At 29.7% G+C, this 19,363-nt stretch overlaps 1 protein-coding gene across 5 annotated transcripts; it reads right to left on the reverse strand.

Annotated features, from left to right (window-relative positions):
- Positions 1-1,246: 1,246 nt before the first annotated feature.
- LOC145946324 (phosphoenolpyruvate carboxykinase [GTP]) lies at positions 1,247-16,232 on the reverse strand. 5 transcript variants are annotated; one of them, XM_083055896.1, is made up of 8 exons: positions 15,899-16,232; positions 13,890-14,397; positions 10,987-11,247; positions 9,370-9,554; positions 8,391-8,785; positions 3,840-4,187; positions 3,312-3,578; positions 1,247-2,851 (listed from the first exon to the last, which is right to left on the reverse strand). In XM_083055896.1, exons 2-8 carry the CDS (start codon positions 14,123-14,125, stop codon positions 2,393-2,395), a joined length of 2,151 nt encoding a protein of 716 aa, XP_082912022.1. In that variant the 5' UTR covers positions 14,126-14,397; positions 15,899-16,232; the 3' UTR covers positions 1,247-2,392. The 5 variants fall into 5 exon arrangements, with proteins under 5 accessions (XP_082912022.1, XP_082912021.1, XP_082912019.1 ...); XM_083055895.1 differs by having other exon boundaries at positions 13,890-14,440; XM_083055893.1 differs by having other exon boundaries at positions 13,890-14,496.
- Positions 16,233-19,363: the final 3,131 nt, after the last annotated feature.

Here is a 19,363-nt window from a genome sequence, read left to right on the forward strand (position 1 = left end):
TTTTTGGATGTTGAACACGATGCCGCAAGTCAATTTTTACTAACACGTCAGGTTTCCAAAATAACTGAATTTAATGTGCAAACAATGGCTTTTTTGCGATATTTTAGATTTTTTTGTAAAAAAAATTAAAAGTTATCTGGAAGTTCTGATTAGATGTCATGAATGTATTGTTCATGCTCTATAAAATGCATTTTTTTCATGTCGATATCTTACTTTTTAGTCATGTTATGAAAAATTAAAGCTAGCCCAGCCAGAAATGATTGTTTGAATCGACGTCGATTCGACGTCAATTTGACCTAGTCGACGTTGATTCAACGACGATTCGACGCCGATTCAACGACGAATTGACGTCGATTCGACAATCATTTCTGGCTGGGAGGAACAACTCCTCATATGGGGCATCCATCTCTAGATGAGAAGTATCTCTCAGGTTTAATTTTTCATAACATAATTATAAAAAGTAAGATATCAAAATAAAAAATTGCATTTTATAAGAGATAAATAATACATTTATGACATATCTGATCAGAATTTCCAGATAACGTTAACCTTTTTTACAAACAAATCTCAAATATAACAAAAAAGCCATTTTTTTCACATTAAACGTCAATTATATTATTTTGGTAACCTGACATGCGCTAGTAAAAATTGGCTTGTGACATCGTTTTCAGCATCCAAAAATCTATAAGAAATACCTTGTTTCGTTTAAAATAATTTAAAAAAATTTTTTTGTAAACTATTATTATTATTAATTATTATTAATTAATTATTATTAGATTGTTTCTGTATGTTTTATAAAATGCACCTCCTTCCCGGTCCCCTCTTTAAAAAAAACACACGGATGCGTTCTTGTGGTAGCTCCATATATGTACATACATCATCCGAATTTCTATTATAATGCACCATGCTGTTGCTCAAACTTTCAAGGTGTTCCCTAAACCCCACGAATTTTTTCATAGTTTTATCGTATTCAGTAGGTCAAAATCTACAAAAAACACACTATGCCTTTTACTTACACCTTTAGGGGCCAAATTCGGTATCTTTTAACATCCATCTTTAAATAATTAATAATAATGAATAAATAATAATATCATTTTATCGATATTATATAACAAAAGTATTATTAGATTTTTTTTATTAAAGCACATTAATTCTTGAGATATTTTAATCAGAAATGTAATTGATAGAAAAATTCCGAATTAAAAGAAATTAACAGTCGATGAGATAACATGAATGTCATCATAAATTATCTTTATATATATTTATTTAGTGTCAAAAAGTGTTACTGTTTCTAATGTTCCACTAACATTTATTAATAATTAAACAAAATCAGAATTAACTTTAGCAATATAAATGAATAGCAAAGCTTTATTTTATATTTTTATTTAAAAAAATTAATTTATATATAACATATTACTATACATATTATTATACATTACACATAATTTTAAGGCTCCTGCTCTTGGGTCCTCGTCGCGGCCATGTTAGATTGTGACGTCAGAGGTAAGAAAGCACACGCTGAAAATTCTTAGATGCCATTTTTAAATGAAAAAATATTTCGATGAAACACTACTTTAGATAGCTTTAGCACACTTTTAAAATACCTCGAAAACTAATTCTTTTCCTTTGACAATCAATTAACAATCGTAAAATGATCATGATATCTTTGCCATGCGGAATGACTGCGCAAAGACTGGGCCTCATATTACAGTCACTTTACAGCTGTTGATTGATGATAAAGGGAAAAAATAGTTTTCGAGGTATTTTAAGAGTGTGCTAAAGCCATCTGAGTGCTGTTTCATCGAAATATCTTTTTATTTCGAAATGGCATCTAAAAATTTTTAGCGTATGTTTTCTCGCCTCTGACGTTATAATTACAACAAGATCGGTAAGAAGCCAGGAGCCTTAAAACTTAATTATCAATTAACACTAAAAATATAACACTAAAATATTTGAAAAAGTTATGAAATAATATATATCAATTCTTTAAATCTTTTTGTTAAAGAAAAACCCAACCAAACCAAATTTTTTAATAAATACTTTTAAAATAAGTGTCATCTTGTACATAAGAAGTTACAATGTTTTGTTTTTTCTATTTTATACATAAGAAATTACAATCCTCTCTCTCTTTCTGTAACGCAATTGTTATGTTAATATTACTTACTTTTATCTGCATTTTATGTTATGTTTTACATTGAACAGAATTTTTTACACATTTTACATCTGTGTGCCATTGCATCGTTAAAAAAATTTACTATTTAAAAAATTTATTAATTTTGTCTCAACTAAATTTTTAATATTAAAGATTTTTTAATATTAAAGATTGCAAGTACTCTCTTGAGAATATATACTAACTATAAGTTAAAATGTATACAATTATCAAATTAGGAAATTAAAGATTATTAACATTATCAGAGAGACGAGTAAGTTCCAGCGCTATAGCGTCAGGTAAATCACTTCCCACTTGAGCGTCAAAGTATTCTTTCAAATCTTTGACTTCTTTTTGCCAGAAGGCTTTCGGAAGTCTAAACAATTCTATCGTATTTACGTTATCGTTGAGATTTTCTAAATCGATAGATCCTGGCTTTGGCAATAAGCCAATAGCTGATTCTTCGGCGATGTCTTCACCATCAAGCCTTCGAAGGATCCAATCGAGAACACGAGAGTTCTCACCGAATCCTGGCCACAAAAATTTTTCGTCTAAATCCTTTCTAAACCAATTTACGTGAAATATCATTGGCAGCTTGGCATTTTTTACATTTGCCATGCTTAACCAGTGGGCAAGATAGTGTCCAAAATTATAACCGAAGAAAGGTCTCATGGCAAACGGATCGTGCATGATTACTTTACCCTGCAAAGTACATTACAGCTATTAGCTTTAGTTGAACTCTCAATTAGTCTTTTGGGACTTTCATTTCTTTTAAGCTTAATATATATTTTGAAAGAATCTCTCTTTTGCACTAATCCTATATAAAATTAGATTCCGGTAACATTAGCTGGTTTTCTGATTTATTGTAGCTTTTATGATCTGCTGAACAAAAATCTAATAGACTAAAAGCTAAATAATGGATAGTTAGTGACTTACAGCCAGTCAAACACGAAAAACTCTGCTCTACGAGTTGTTTAACTGTCTATGTGTAGATCAGTAATTGTTATTTAGCTTTGAACTTATTACACCTTTTCAGCAGGTTATAAATTACAACATATGAGAAAACGAGCTGATTTAATAAGGATCCAATTTCATATAGAATTAGTGCAAGGTTCTTTACATAGTTTGCACTCCTATAAAATTAGTCGATTAGTTACGATACCTTATGTTCAGCAGCGGCAGTAGCCTCAGATCTCATTGTAGCGCCGATGAAAACACCGTGTTGCCAGTTACGGGCTTGATAAACCAAAGGTACACCCTCCGGTCTTCGGCCCCCGAATAATATAGCATCGATCGGAACGCCGGTTGGATCATCCCAAGAAGGATCGACGATCGGGCATTGTGTTGCTGGAGTGCAGAATCTTGAATTTGGATGAGCAGCTGGTACTTTGGAACCTTTGCACCAATTGTTACCTTTCCAATCCGTCACCTACGATCAAATAAAAAGTTTATTTTTCACATTGTTTACACACACAACATATACATAATAAATGTGTCAGCGTAGAAATAGCAATATAAATTTTAAAAATTATCAAAAGAGAACCTTGAAAAATTTGTTTTTTTTCTCGTTACTATCTAATTTCAGTGTAGTCCTATATCTTGAATAATTTCATAGATGTTTGTTTATTGCATTTTTATTGGTAAAAAGAAAACCAATTGTTCATGTGTGTCGTCTCGTTCATTTATATACCTTAACATTATCATCGATTTCCTTCTCCATTCCTTCCCAGTACACTCCTCCGTCACTAGTAGACGCTACATTGGTGAAGATGGTATTTTTGAAGATAGTTTTCATCGCATTGGGATTCGTAGTCGAACTTGTACCGGGCGCGACTCCGAAAAATCCGTTCTCCGGATTAATTGCGCGTAAATTTCCTTCATTGTCGAATCTCATCCACGCGATATCATCTCCTACGCATTCAATCTTATAACCCGGTAGAGTTGGTTGCATCATAGCCAGATTCGTTTTACCGCATGCGCTCGGGAAAGCAGCAGCGATGTATCGTTTCTTGCCTTTAGGATTTGTGATACCCAATATCTGAAACGGGATGTAAACTATTTTACTTGTTTTATTCTATTTTGTTTGTTTGCTTTACTATCATGTATAGATATATTCTTGTAGCGCCCGCGAGTCGATCTCGCTCGATCTCGCAACTCAAGCCATCACTCGCAGTTACAATCGCGCCGAAAATAACAATGTGTATTTTAAAAAGAAACTTATTAATTTTAATAATAAAGAACACAGAAACAAAATACAAGAAATAATAATAAATTCCCGATCATAAATAAAAAAATACGTCCATATTGTATGACAGCTGTCGAAAGTGTCGAACAACTTTAATAAAATAGCAATTATTTAAAAAAAAATGTCCGCTCTCGTTTATAAACAACCCTTCTACCAATGATTTCACGGAAACAAGGACAACTCCGATTCAGGAGCAAAATCCAAAGATGTAACACTATATACATATATGTATATACATATATAGGGTGAGACAAAAACTTTGTCCATCTGAAATACATATTTCCGTTATTTGTAATAATACGGAAAAATGTTATATACAAAACTTAAATGATACGAAGGAGGACATAATGCAATGTAAATACTTTGTACGTTAGTGGAGACATAGAGGAGATTTCAAGGTGATCTCTTTTTTTTTTAATGAGATGCTATATTTTTTTTATCGCTGTGTGATAGTCCTGTTATAACTATTTCAGCATGCTAGCATTAAAGGTCATTCAAGATTAAATGTGGTGGTAAAGTAAATTTTCTTACATTCCAGAAGATGTTTGAATAAGTGTTGACCATTTGTGTCGATGCAAAGCTGCAATCTTTTTATTGCTGAATCATGAGCATGTCTTATCTCCTCTGAACTTATTCTAGCATGCTACAGTAATTCATTGTCTCATATTTTCCGGTGTAGTCAGTATTTTCTTGATAGACAACATTTTTGAGTGCTCCTCAGAGAAAGAAATTTAATGGGGTTAAGTTTGAAAACGAGTTGGCAACGAAACTGATCCTCCATGTTCTATCCAACCACTTGGGTAAAGTTCATTGAGTGCCTCTCTTACTCTCCGAGCGTAATATGCTGGGCATCCGTCATGTTGTAACCACATTGTTTGGCAAACGTTTAGTGGTACATTTTTTAATAAAGTCCCCAATGTATTTCTTATAAATATTCATATTTTTCGACAGTAAGAGTTCCATCGATAAAATATGGTCTAAAATTATTGATCATGAATGATTCCGCATCATTCATTAACTACCCATTATCGTTTATGCTCAACTTGTTGTAACCAGCATAGATTTTTAATAAACCAGTGTATATTATGGGATAGTGCATATGATGCAAATTTAGATTTTCATGATTAGTAAATGTAACTTCATCGGTAAACAATATTGAAAAAAAAAATGTTCTGCTCATTTATATTTCATGTTGAGCCCATTAACATAATGCAACACAATTCATAAAATCAGTACTGTATAATTCTCGGTAAAGACCAAAAATATGGTATGGATGAAATTTATATCGTGCAAGGATTCGCTCCTCCTGCTGATAGCAGACTCGCGTTTAATTTGTTGGGAATTAATCTGTTACGAGCTACCAGTGTTTGCTGTTATCTAAATAAAATTATATAGATGATCATCTAGATGAAATTTTGGCGTTATCTTATCTTTATATAGATAATAAAAAAATGTATTATCTATATCTGCATCTTAGATAAAAAAAAGTGTTATCTTTACTAAATTATCTAACATAATATTCAGATAATTTGGTTTAGAGTTTCATAGCACATGAAAATATTTTAAGTAATAGAACTTGAGCAGTAAACGATAAAAACTTATAAATAAAACTATAAATATATTTTTATATCTATAATTTTCATTTTTTTTATTTTATATTACATTTTTTAACTGTTTACATAAGCGATTTTAAAAATAATATTATCTGGAAGTTATCTAGATGAATCGTCATATAATTTTATCTTTTATCTATATATATTTAAAATAAAATCATCTTTATCTTATCTAAGATGAATTTACATATTTTTATCTCATCTTTATCTAGCTAATTTTAAAATCATCTAAGCACAACACTGCGAGCTACCATCGTAAGAACAGCAATTTGTTTCATCGGTTGCCCATTTTCGATGATTAGACTTACGTGTAGCCAAACTTCTAGTTTCTCTTAATTTTTTACACAATCTTTGAAATACATGTTCCGATGAAGGATGTGCACGATTTGAATACCATTCAGCATATAATTTAAGCTTTTATCGAATTTTGATGTGTTTTCCCATAAATACGAATCATATCTCTATTTGTTCTTCAAAAGAAAATTTTATCTTGATTATCAATGCTATATATAGGTGCAATTTGTCTCAGCAATCAATAATTGATACTCACTACTGATATTCCACGCAATGTCGTAAATTGCTATAATGTTTACGTTGCTATACGTAATGTATTATTAGAATCTAAAGTAACCTTGCCCTTGCGACAAGACTATCTGTTTACATAAAAGTAAGCATTTGCTAGAATAAATCCAGTGATGATAAGATCGCAGTTTCAATTCGAAAGTAATAGTAATTGTTTTCCGATCTTCAGTGATCTTGAATGATCTTTAATGCCTAGCATGCTGAAATAGCCAACTATTACAACAGCGACTACACATAGTGATAAAAAAATATAGCATTCCATTAAAAAAAAGAGATGACCTTGAAATCTCCTCTACGTCTCCACAACATACAAAGTATTTTCATATCACATTATGTCCCCCTTCATATCATTAAAGTTTTGTATATAACGTTTTTCCATATTATTACAAACGGAAATATTTAAGATGGACAAAATTTCTTTGCCCTACTTTGCATATACAGGGTAGCCCACATAACTCTAAACAACTTATTTCAGAAACTATGCCATCGATTTTAAAAGTTTAGGTCTTGAATTATATGGGTCTAAAGAGCCTTCAAACTTGAATGAATAGTAATTTCCAAACCTCGGTTGCATGAATAGAGTGGAAATGTTTATAATATATATTACGAATAAAATTAAGTTGTTTTCTTTCATAGAATCTAAAAATGTAATTTTGTATAAAGTCCCATTAAAAATTTTATAATCAACTCCCATTTACGCAACCGAGGAGGTACTATTCATTTTAGTTTGAAGACCCTTTAGATCCATACAATTCAAGAAATCTAATAAAATTGATGGCATAGTTTCCGAAGTATCAAGCTATTAAGGCTCCTGGCTCCTTTCCGACCATGTCGAAATCGTGATGTCAGAGGCGAGAAAACACACGCTAAAATTTCTTAGATGCCATTTCGAAATAAAAAAATATTTCGATGAAACAGCACTTCAGATGGCTTTAGCACACTCTTAAAAAACCCCGAAAACTATCCTTTCCCTTTTATAATCAATCAACAGCTGTAAAATGTAATATTATGAAGCCCAGTCTTTGCGCAGTCATTCCGCATGTCAAAGTCTGACATCTCGATCATTTTACAGATGTTGAATGATTATAAAGGGAAAAGGATAGTTTTCGGGGGTTTTTAAGAGTGTGCTAAAGCCATCTGAAGTGCTGTTTAATCGAAATATCTTTTCATTAAAAAATGGCATCTAAGAATTTTCAGCGTGTGCTTTCTCGCCTCTGACGTCACAATCCAATATGGCCGCGGTGAGCACCCAGGAGCCTTAAGAGCTATTTAGGCCACCCTGCATATAGGATATTTATGTTTTGGACAAACTTTTAGGGCGTATACCTCACGTTACAATAAAAAAATGTTTATAAAAGTTTAATTAAAGTTTAATAAATAACCTATAATAAAAAATGAATGGTTGCAAAGTTATAATAAAACAAAATTCATGTTAATGTTAAATAAACATAAGTAAGAACTTAACTCATAAGAAATGCTTAAAATGACCACAATTTCATTGAAGACAGCCAGATTTTTATTTATGAGAATAATATGAAACATCTAGTATACCTATTCGCAACCTATTGATAACGAAGAGCTACGCTAATGCATTATTAATGTTTGTGATATTATACAAAATATCATTTGAGAACCTTTGAAATGGTTCCATAATCCTTACTTCGCCATCTCTCAATGCTGTGATTATTTAATATTATTATTTAATAATAACATTAATATAAACTTCGTTTTACTTTATCATAACTTCGCAATCACTCATTTGACTATGGGTAATTTAAGAAATAGAAATAAGAAAACTTACAAGCATATGTTCAGCGAGCCATCCCTCCTTCCTGGCTATTGTCGAACCAATTCGTAGCGCAAAACACTTCTTCCCTAATAGGGAATTTCCACCGTAACCGCTTCCGTAAGATACGATTTCGTTCTTGGCGGGTTTGTGAAGAATGATCGTCCTTTCGGGATCGCACGGCCATAAATGGTTTACATCAAGTTTTGAATTGTGTTCCGGAACGCCCACTGAATGCAAACATTTAACGAAATCGTCGTTTCCCAGAATTTCGAGCACCTTCTCTCCCATCCTGGTCATTATTTTCATCGAGCAAACTACATAAATCGAATCGGTAATTTCCACGCCAATTTTTGAAAGCGAGGAACCTACGGGACCCATACTGAAGGGAATCACGTACATGGTGCGTCCTATTATTATAAAATTTTAATTATCAGAATTATTACAGTAGATAGTTTTTTTATTATTTAAAACACACATTTATATATTTATATATAAATATTTATATATTTGATATATCATTCGTATATATAAGATGTGCAAAAATCAAAGTGTTTTTTTAATAGCAAATTCTGTGTTTAATTTAAAACCGACCTTTTTCTTAGCAAAATTGTCAAAAAAGCCATTTTTTACACACTTTAATTAAATCTTAAATAAAAATTTTATTAAAGTAAACTTATTAAAGTAAAGTGCATCTTAAATTAACTTGAAGAATATAGTTTCGTTAATCTTTTAATTCCACAAAATTCAGTTTACGAAAAGTCTTTCTTTTTCAATAGCTTATAACTCGAAAATTATTGATAACTCGACATATTCATTAAAAACAAATGTCTTTTTATCTCTATTTAGCCATATTATTTTCAAATTAACCAAATAATTTGTTAGAATTAAAAGGACATCAGATTATTTTGTGAGATATCTTGTATGTAGTTTTCATATAATATGTGCGAATCGATAACAAATCATAAAAATGCAATAGAGAACTTCTACTGACCCTTCATACAGTTTGGGAAACGTTCCAAGATAGCTTGTTTCATGTCATTCGGAGAGATCCAATTTCCAAGCTCTCCAATTACACCTTCACGTGGTGTAGGAACAGCGTCGCTTTTCAAGTCTGTGCTGATGAACGTACGTTTCTCGACGCGTGCCACGTCCGCAGTGTGAGTTTTTGCCAGCCAACTGTTATGTATTGAAAAAATACAGATATTACAAATATACAACATAATAATAATAATAATAATAAGGATGATATGCGTGGCGCATCGTATGGAAACCCATATGCCTGCTTGGAAAATGATTGTGGAAGAAGGATTGGATTTGGAAAAGGAAGAAAGGAAACAGGATTATAGTTAAAGAAGAAGTAAGAAAAAAGGGGAGGCAGAGGCGGATAAGAAATAGTAAAGGAGGAGAGAAAAGGAAGAAAGAAAGAAAAAAGGACGAAAAAGGAAGAAAGAAAGAAAAAAAAGAAAAATGTAGGGTGGAGGAAGAGGAGATGAGAGGAAGAGGGAAAGAGTTAAGATATGTTAAAGCCTTTAAGGCCAGGATGTAAGGACCCGATGAGAAATGGTGATCGAATCGATGTCGATTCGACGTCGATTGGGTCGAATCGATGTCGAATTGACGTCGATTCGACCAATCATTTCTCGCTGGGGAAGAAGTAATGAGATTATTGTAAAAGGTTCGGGTACGCTTCTTGATAAAAGCGTCGTAACCTCTAGAGAATCACTAATAAATATTATTATTAATATTAATAATAATAATAATAATAATAGAGAAAAACAGAGGACGGTCCTCAACAGCGAAGCCCCGAACAAGTTTATTCTACCCCTCCGATAAGCAGTCCCTTAGTTCGGGAGAGGTTCATTCGGATACAGTGCAATTGGATACAGCCATACTCATATCAATCGGTATCTAAGGTAACCAATACGATTGACCAATCGGAGAATTCTGTGTTCAATTAACCAATAAACAATTTGTCTAATTGAATGTCATCTCTTTAGTTCAGAATCCCTTTTCTTTCCAGAAGAGAAAAAGATCCTTAATCGAGAGACTGCTTATCTGTTAGGTCCTCAAAAAAGCTGAACTTAGCAATATAGATCTTATGCCTATTACAAACATAATAAATCAATAATCTTTTAATACTATAAAAATTGTGATTTTAATATTTGATATAATGTATATGATAACTGTGTTATACGATGTTTCTCATTAAACTGTTGGCCAGTATTAAGGTAGTTAATTATAATTAATAAAATAAGATCTAATGCAACATATCTGATTGATTTCTATGCGTATCTTCTAGTGAACTATCCTACATCGACCATTAGAAATAATAGTTCAATAACATTTTTTGAGAATTAAATAGTTATATTTTTTGTTTTTTGTTTCTTTTTTTAATAAAAATCAATATACAACTAGTGTATTTTATTTCAATTTTATTCTACTATGAAAAAGATAATCTATATTTTCTGGAAATTGTATAAAGAATATTTCGTAAAAATCTCTGTTTCTCAATTATTATTATTTTTTTAAATATTATCAAATAGGCAAACTAAAACTTAACAAAAATATAATACAATAATATTGTGACGAATGAATATATAAAACTCACCAATTTTCATATTTCGGCAAGTTCTTGATGGTTCCATTTTTTTGGAGAATTTTCAACATTTGCATATATTCAGCGTCTGTACCATTGCATATATAAATCTCCTTAGGACAGCACAGCGCGACACATTCCTCGAGATAATAACGAAGTTTCGGCGAGATTTCTACTGCGCATGCGTTCAATAACGGTACTTTGCCAATATAATCGTACCCATTTTTAATCAATGGATCTTTTGCCACTTGAGTCACAATAAATTTCGGCATTCTGAAAAAAGTAAAAATACATATTAAACAAAAAACACAATGTCGCAAGTGACAAAATGTATCACGAATATAGTATATTTATCGTACATTCTTTTGCCAATAAATATTCTTTAAAAATTTGTATTTAATTTTTTCTTAGCAAAAATATATGATTGAATAATATCGTTGAACCAATAGAGCTCGTCTGAATTGGAGCTAAAGCCACCCAACAAGGAGTATGGTCAGGAAAGAACTGATTACAAGTTAGAAACTGCAGCCGGTTTTTTGTATTTTGGATTTATTGTTCAACGACTGGGTAAAAAAATTCTGTTTAGATAAAATACAATTTAGACGGCTAGCTATACTAATCAATATAGATAATTTTAATTTCTAATAGCAGACTCTGTTAAAAGAACATTTTCTAAACGAAAAATAGCCAGAAACTGGCCAAACGGATCAGTAAATAGATAACTAGTTTTTATGTCTAGTCAAAGGTTAGAATATTCTAGTTAATATTTTATAGTCAATAACTAGTCAATTAGATAAGACAAACTAAATAACAACTAGCGATGCACCATATTCTAACTATTATTTTTTAATACACATATGCTTAAATACTAACCAGAATTAACTGAGTTATAATAGTAAAATTATAAATTTTTATTAACAGCTTGGTAATCATTTTATTTATAACTTCTAAATATATTAATTTCTAGTAATTTCATATAATTTCTAATAATTTCATATAATTTCTAATATATACTTTATAATAATATTATAATAATAACTTCTAATTATAATAATTTTTCTAATTCTAATAATAAAAATTCTAATTAATAATTTTTCTAATTATAATAATTTTTCTAATTCTAATTCTAATTAATTAAAACTTAAATATAAAGATAAAATAAAGAGGAAATTGGAAAATTGTTGTTAATTGTTATTGTTATTTAAAAAAAGATAGTAGAATGTTTATTAAAATTTCAGTCAACTCTTACAATTAATTTTTAATCAGCTTATATCCAAAAATAACAGCTACAATATTGTCAATGAATAATTAAATAACTATAGATAATTAATTACTTTTAGCAGTAAATTGAATGATTAGTTATATGTTATATGATTAAATAAAATAATTTATTTTCTGATAATTTTATCTTCAAGTTTGATCAAATCTTGATTTTCTTAACATCGTCGGTTACTATAATAATATTTTAAAATTTTAATAAAATTAATAAAATAACAAATTACCAATGGCCCTACAATAAAAACTATAACTATAAAAAATTATTTTTCTGTTTCTCCAATTTTTTAAATATTTTATAGTTTATTATTTTATTAGTTTAATGTTTACTTTGTTCACATAGAAAAAAATCATAATAAAAAATCATAATAAATATTTAATCAATCATAAAAAATTGTTCTTCAAATTCCAAAAAAATAGACTTTTCATGTAACTTTACGAAAAACTAATATTAAGAAGATAAATAGTATGATTTAGCAAAAACTCACGTTTGTCATTATTTAGAGATCATTAAATTTGTATCTTTAAAATGATGAGTAACTGAACTTGAAATGTACGATGTTGAAGATATGTAAATAAAATTTAAGGCTTTTGCATTCTTATTATCAGTCATATATTGAACTACAATGTAGAAAGCGAGAAATTATGTAAATTTTTTTTCTTGAAGCGACGTCTTTTCGATAAAATATATCGAAAAAGAAAGTTTTCTTTTGTATGGTACCACTTCTCGTGTTCGACAGTGTATAAAATTAGTAAAATATACTGTAAACCTTCGTTTTTATTATCTTGCATTAATAAATGTATATAATTATAGTGATGGTAAGGAAAATTTATTTGGTTCAACGGGATACGGTAAAATACATATTTATCTTTACACTGTCAAGTAAAGTCTCAAACGATTTCCGATTGACATATGTTGTCAAAATCATATTTTTAAGTAAAAATTTTAGTCATTGTTTATTTATTAAAAATTATTTGTCAAAAACTTCTTAATACATAATGAGCGACAGTTAGAATATTTTTTGGAGGTTACTCAGGAACATGATCTTCATAATATGACAATTGAAAGTTTGGCCTGATGATGATCTAAAGATAATTTATCTGCTCTCCCCCCCCCCATATTTCATAAGAAAAAAAGACTTTATCTGACTTGAACTTTCTGATATCATAATTCAATATAATATGTCAATGAAGGAGGATAATAAAAAAATAAAAATGTTAATATAAATAAATATATAAAAATGTAAATATTTTTAAAAAATTATTTTTATTTCAAAAAACCATTTTAAAAATGTCTATTTTATATTTCCTATTTTTAAATGGGTGTCTAAAAAACATTTTTCATTTTTTATTTTAATTTGGGTTTGTACATCCATTTTGTACATCTCTGCATAAAATAATCTGTATAAAATTATCTCGGGCTCTTGCGCATTAAGGGGTTAATCCTATGAAATAACATAAACAAATCCATTATTTAATGGATTTTTTGAATTTGTGCGGAAAGATTTTGTAGAAAATTATATGCGTAATATCCTAAATTATAATTCAAAAAACACTGTCGCTTAATATTATCTTAATGTGTGTTTGCTTATTTAATGTCATTATGTATTTAAGGACTACAAAAGAGAATAGATACTTACTGTGAATTACGAACATCAACAGCATACGGCGTCCTACGGATTTTTTCGATTGTAAGGGCAGATGATGCGAAGAAATGTGCAGAACGACTCATTTTCCTCGGGACGTGAATCAAAGTTAAGTTGAGCGAATCGTCACGATTGACGAAACATCCGATGGAGAAATTCCTCTTGCTGTCAGATCGTCGCGAAACTCCCATCAGATTTTTCCAGTTGATGCAGTAGAATTTGGGCGGCATATTGTCTCGTTCGTCGCTCAAAACGCTTGCTTTATATATATGCGATAACTGAACTGTATTTTGTCCGCGGGCGAGCCCTAGCCGATCCCCCTTGTTCGATTGGTTCGATAAGTAGAGTTCACTTAGTTAGACTTCCGGTTAAATAGTGGGGGACGCAAAATCGTCAGATGACGTCTCGGATCGACGATCCCATGAACGATGACCGCGAAACAGAGTCGCGGCTAAGAAGTACAGCTGATTACACGCTTCTTTCTCTCTTTTTCTCTCTTTATCTGAATGCACGTTGTGTCTTTAAATGATCGAAGTCTTAATCCGCTGATCAAAATTCGAAGTCCAGAAGGAAGAAATATGCTCGAAAGTTAGTTAACATGCTATAATACAGGGTGTTCCCTGCATTTTAAATAATGCATTGATATTTTTCGAAAATCAAAGCTTCCATTGAAAAATGTTTCGTACGAAAGTTCTGGAATTTCGAAGGGAAAGTCTTGTTGTAACCATATAGTTTTATTCCAGGTGGAGGCTTTTTGAAGATTTCGAGATCTCATCATTACTTTTTAAATCTTAACTTAATAATTTTCTGCATAGAATAGTGAGATATTAATTGGTGTAAAAAAACATATAGTTATTAAAAAAATATGTAATTTGCATTTTTTTTTTCAAATCCCAAGGGTATGTTTTTCTTACATCAATTGATTTATTTCATCATTCTGTGTAGAAAATTAAAGTAAAATTATCGAAAAATGAATATATTACGAAATTTCATATTTTTTGTTAAAATGTGTCAGAATAAAGCATAAAATATCTCGTAAATTTATCTTTAAATTATTCCACTCTGACAATTTTTTACGCCAAATATTATGAGAAATTGATTTATGTAAAAAATTATGGTGGTTTCGTTTAAAAAAGTAATGACCTCAAAACTCAAATATTTTTATCTGGAATAAGACTATACTTATGACAAGATGTCTCCCTCGAAATCCACCGCAACTTTTATACAAAATTTTTTAACGGAAGCCTTAGTTTTAAAAAATAGCAATGCGTTATTTAAATCTTGTATATGTATATGCACTGTTTCTAAGCCGCGATCAATTACACTGGTCAATTGATTTTATTGTAAATTATATTAGATCAATTTTAGGGTAACTTTGTGTCGCTGATTTTTCTCTGAATATGGCATTGGTTTTCTCAGATTGACTCTAATTTTTGAGATAATGAATGCCGCATTAAAAACATAAAAAGTGCAAAAAATATAATGATCAGGCGTAGCCTATCCCCAAATCATATGGAAACTATTTTAAATCATACATAAATATATATATGAAATATCTAAAGGCGTTGTATTCAATAAAATAACATTATAACAAAATAAGCTGATTCAAACAATCACAATTAATGGATAGAAAATGCTGTTTGTTCAATTTTCTTTTATGTGGGTCATCAGGATCACGTTAGGAGATAAAAATAATGTTAAAGAATAAAAAGACAGATCAAATCCTGCTGCATATGTCAGCAGCTACAGGTCGATTGGGATGAAATCAAAATTTGAGTATCCATTATCTCAAAAACTAGAGCCAATTCGGTAAAACTATTGTCATTTTTGGATTCAGTATCTCCAAAATATCTTAAATTCGTTCAAACATCCTTAGCAAGTAAACAAAAGTTTTTTCTTGTTGACAAGTGCTATCGTCAAATTTCGAAAGAAGCCGAAAGAGTTAATAAACACATCGCGTATTTAAATTAATTAAATCTTAGGGAATATAACCGAACAACAACCTCTCTAATACAGTGTTGCAATGATGTGACGCGAAACGACAACATGCACTGTGACACAACAACTGAATGCTGTTTCAGGAAAGTAAAAGCTACTATTCGCTTTCGTATATTAAATTGAAATCGGTCGAACGGGTGGATTTTATACCGAAAGTCACTCTCTCTCTCGCTAGTTTGATTTTTGTACTTTGCTATCTTGCTCTCTTGCCCGAGTCGACTTTTCCGCTGTTATTTGCTTGGCGCGAACAACTTATTTACCGTCCGTCAAACGAGTAAGACCACTATTTCGCGATCCGCATTTCGCACAATTATCCGGCTCCCTGATGAAAGGATCATGCCTTTTATTCGAATATTTGAGCACACGCTCTGCGTTCCGTGTAAAACAGTGATAAGTTACATGATAATAAGATCCATGGAAGAATTTTACTTAATACTCATGTTTACGAACAAGAGATATATATGTCACTTTTCTCGAGAAGGATAGAATTTATAGCACCGAGATCACATCATCATTATTCAAGTCACATTTACCATGCGTAATATATAGATTTTTCGATAGTCGCGGCGCGTATGTGTTGTGAAAAACAAGTAATATAGGATATGGAATACATATACACATATATATGTGCATGTGTGTCAAAATGATACATATCAAATACTAATATACACACACACAAATATATAGTAAGGGGATGACTAATCTACAATAAAAAGAAACAAAAACAATAATAATTGATATACTATTTATGTCAAAAAATAATTATTTTTGTAAAACATTTAATTAAAACATTGATGATTATATATACATATAACTGACTTGCCCGATATTATATAATACTTTATTCGATCTGTATTAAAATTATTTCAAATCAAAATAAGATGTGGAAGGAAACATTACAATTAGTTTTTATGTTATAAATAAAAAGAATGAAAAAAGATATACCTATGTGTGGGGGAAGGATAGGTGGAAAAATAAATAGGTGAATGGCTGAGTGGAATTGTGTATGTATTTATGTATATGTAGAGTACTTTTCCTATCGAGTTAATATATACCACATACTTCTTGTCAGTTTGCACTGTGCAAACTGACAAGAAGTAAAGAAAGAAAGACAAGAAAATTATACATTATAAAGCTATCCGAAGGAAGAGAGAATTAAATCTATAAATTAAATAATTAGGTAACTGTTTAAAGATACATTGTTAGATATATCACATTTATTTATTGTTTTACACACAAATCTGGAAACATATTTGTGTAAATTTTAACAGTAACTATTTGCCGAAACTTACATATATAAAAAATACGATGCGTATTTTTAATTGTACTATTATAGAATAGATCAGGAAAAAAATAACTATCGGCTTTTTAAAATATCTTATGGGAGTTCTTCTTTTCACTTTTTCTCTTTTTCTGGATTGTAAGATTATAAATATTGAAAAAATTAAATCTCTCTTTGCGTGCGAAATAAAATAAATGTCTTTAATACAACGAAAAGAACTTTTATTTCAGCTAAAATAATATTTAGAATTATGTAATTTCAAGTAATTAAAGTAGTTAACTAATGAAACAAAACATTAATAATATAAAAGATCTCAGTATAAGCCCTCTTGTGTGATGGTATATATATATATGTATATATATATGTGTATGTGTGTGCGCGCGCGCGCGCGTGTGTGTATCTAATGAAACATGCTAATATGCTATATCGTTAAAAAATGAATTGAAAAGATAACGGAAATCGCTTCTTACATACGAAATACATAAAGCAAATGATGCAATACGATTTGAAACCCTTGCCACGTGTGTTTCATATTCAAGAAATTTAATGGCACACACACACACACACACACATATATATATACATATATATATATACCATATATATAACCTATATATATATATATATATATATATATATATATATATTCTATATACATAATTGAATATTGACTAATTAACAGAAATATATGTATATGTATATTTGATTATATTAATTAAAATAAAACATTCTATATATATACAGAATGTTTCTAAATAAATGCGAAAATAAGTTTCTAAATAAGTGCGAAAAACTTTAGGAAATGATTCCTTGTCGAAAATTAAGGGGAATTTTTCATATATACATATACTTCTATGGAGGTGTAAATTAGATTTTTTTCTCAAATTTTGGACAAGAATTAAAAACATGAAAGGTATTTTCTACTATAAAAAAGGATATTTATTAATATTTTTTTTATCTTTTCGTATCGTTATAAAGAAATAAAACTAACAACTTCTGTTCAAATTTTTATTAGAATTTTTTAATAAAGCGGAATGTGATCATCTAAAAATATGCGTTAGAAAGTTCAATTCCTTTAGAAACTTTTTCATTTCTTTTAGTTTTTTCGTAAAATCAATAGTTTTCAAGAAAAAAAAATAAAAATCTAATTTTTACCTCCTCTTTAGAAAAGTGTAATTCCTCAGAGAGAGAGATACAAGAGTATACGTTTATATGGAAAATCTCCCTTAATTTTCGACAAAGAGTCATCTTCTAAAATTTTTTGCACTTATTTAGAAACACCCTGTATATACATATATTATTTTATTTTAATTAATATAGTCGAATATTTTTGAAACTATATGTAACACGCGCGCGCAAAAGATATTTCATGTAAAAATTAAAAAAAGATTTCAAGACGAAGAAAATTGATAATCTTAAATTTTAATTAAAGTCATTTTTCAAGATTATTTACAAAAAATCAATTTTTTTTAATGGAACTAGCTTAATTTTCGACAAAGAATCATCTCCTAAAATTTTTTGCACTTATTTAGAAACACCCTGTATATATATATATATTATTTTATTTTAATTAATATAGTTGAATATTTTTGAACCTATATGTAACACGCGTGCGCAAAAAATATTTCATGTAAAAATTAAAAAAGATTTTAAGAGGAAGAAAGTTGATAATCTTAAATTTTAATTAAAGTCATTTTTCAAGATTATTTACAAAAGATCAATTTTTTTTTAATGGAACTAGCTTAATTTTTTATATAAAGCGATTTCTTATATTAGCATAAAAAGTTTTATACACACACACACACACACACACACAAATAAGTCTGTTTGTTTTATTTTTATCATTCTCATAAAAAGCGAAAAACGGCATTGTCATTTCGCTACGTCTTTTATCGCGAGACATATCGGATTTGTATATTATCGCGCCCAGACAGTAGGTGGACTACGGACCAGAACCAGGAGCGGATATTATCGAGGTTACGTCGATAAACTAGTGTCAGTAACGGCTATACGATCAACAAAGTGTCAAGATTGATAGATCTAACTAAATCATTATTTATGCAATATAAACTTATACATTATTATTAACAATATTAACTTATAAATTAAACACGTATACCTAAGTCAAGTTGTAAATAATTATTTTATAAATATTTATTTGTAAATAAAGTCATAATTTTTAACGTAA

This window comes from Prenolepis imparis, unplaced genomic scaffold (assembly GCF_030444845.1).
Source record: "Prenolepis imparis isolate NDT839.2.m4 unplaced genomic scaffold, iyPreImpa1.0 SCAF_15, whole genome shotgun sequence".
NCBI classification, from domain to species: domain Eukaryota; kingdom Metazoa; phylum Arthropoda; class Insecta; order Hymenoptera; family Formicidae; genus Prenolepis; species Prenolepis imparis.

Coding starts and splice junctions, on each gene's coding strand:
- LOC145946324 (XM_083055896.1), bottom strand. CDS start 14,125: ATGCCGCCCAAATTCTACTGCATCAACTGGAAAAATCTGATGGGAGTT. Junction 3,579..3,839: donor AAATCGATGATAATGTTAAG/GTATATAAATGA, acceptor ATTTGATCGTAG/GTGACGGATTGGAAAGGTAA. Junction 2,852..3,311: donor CTGCCGCTGCTGAACATAAG/GTATCGTAACTA, acceptor TGTACTTTGCAG/GGTAAAGTAATCATGCACGA.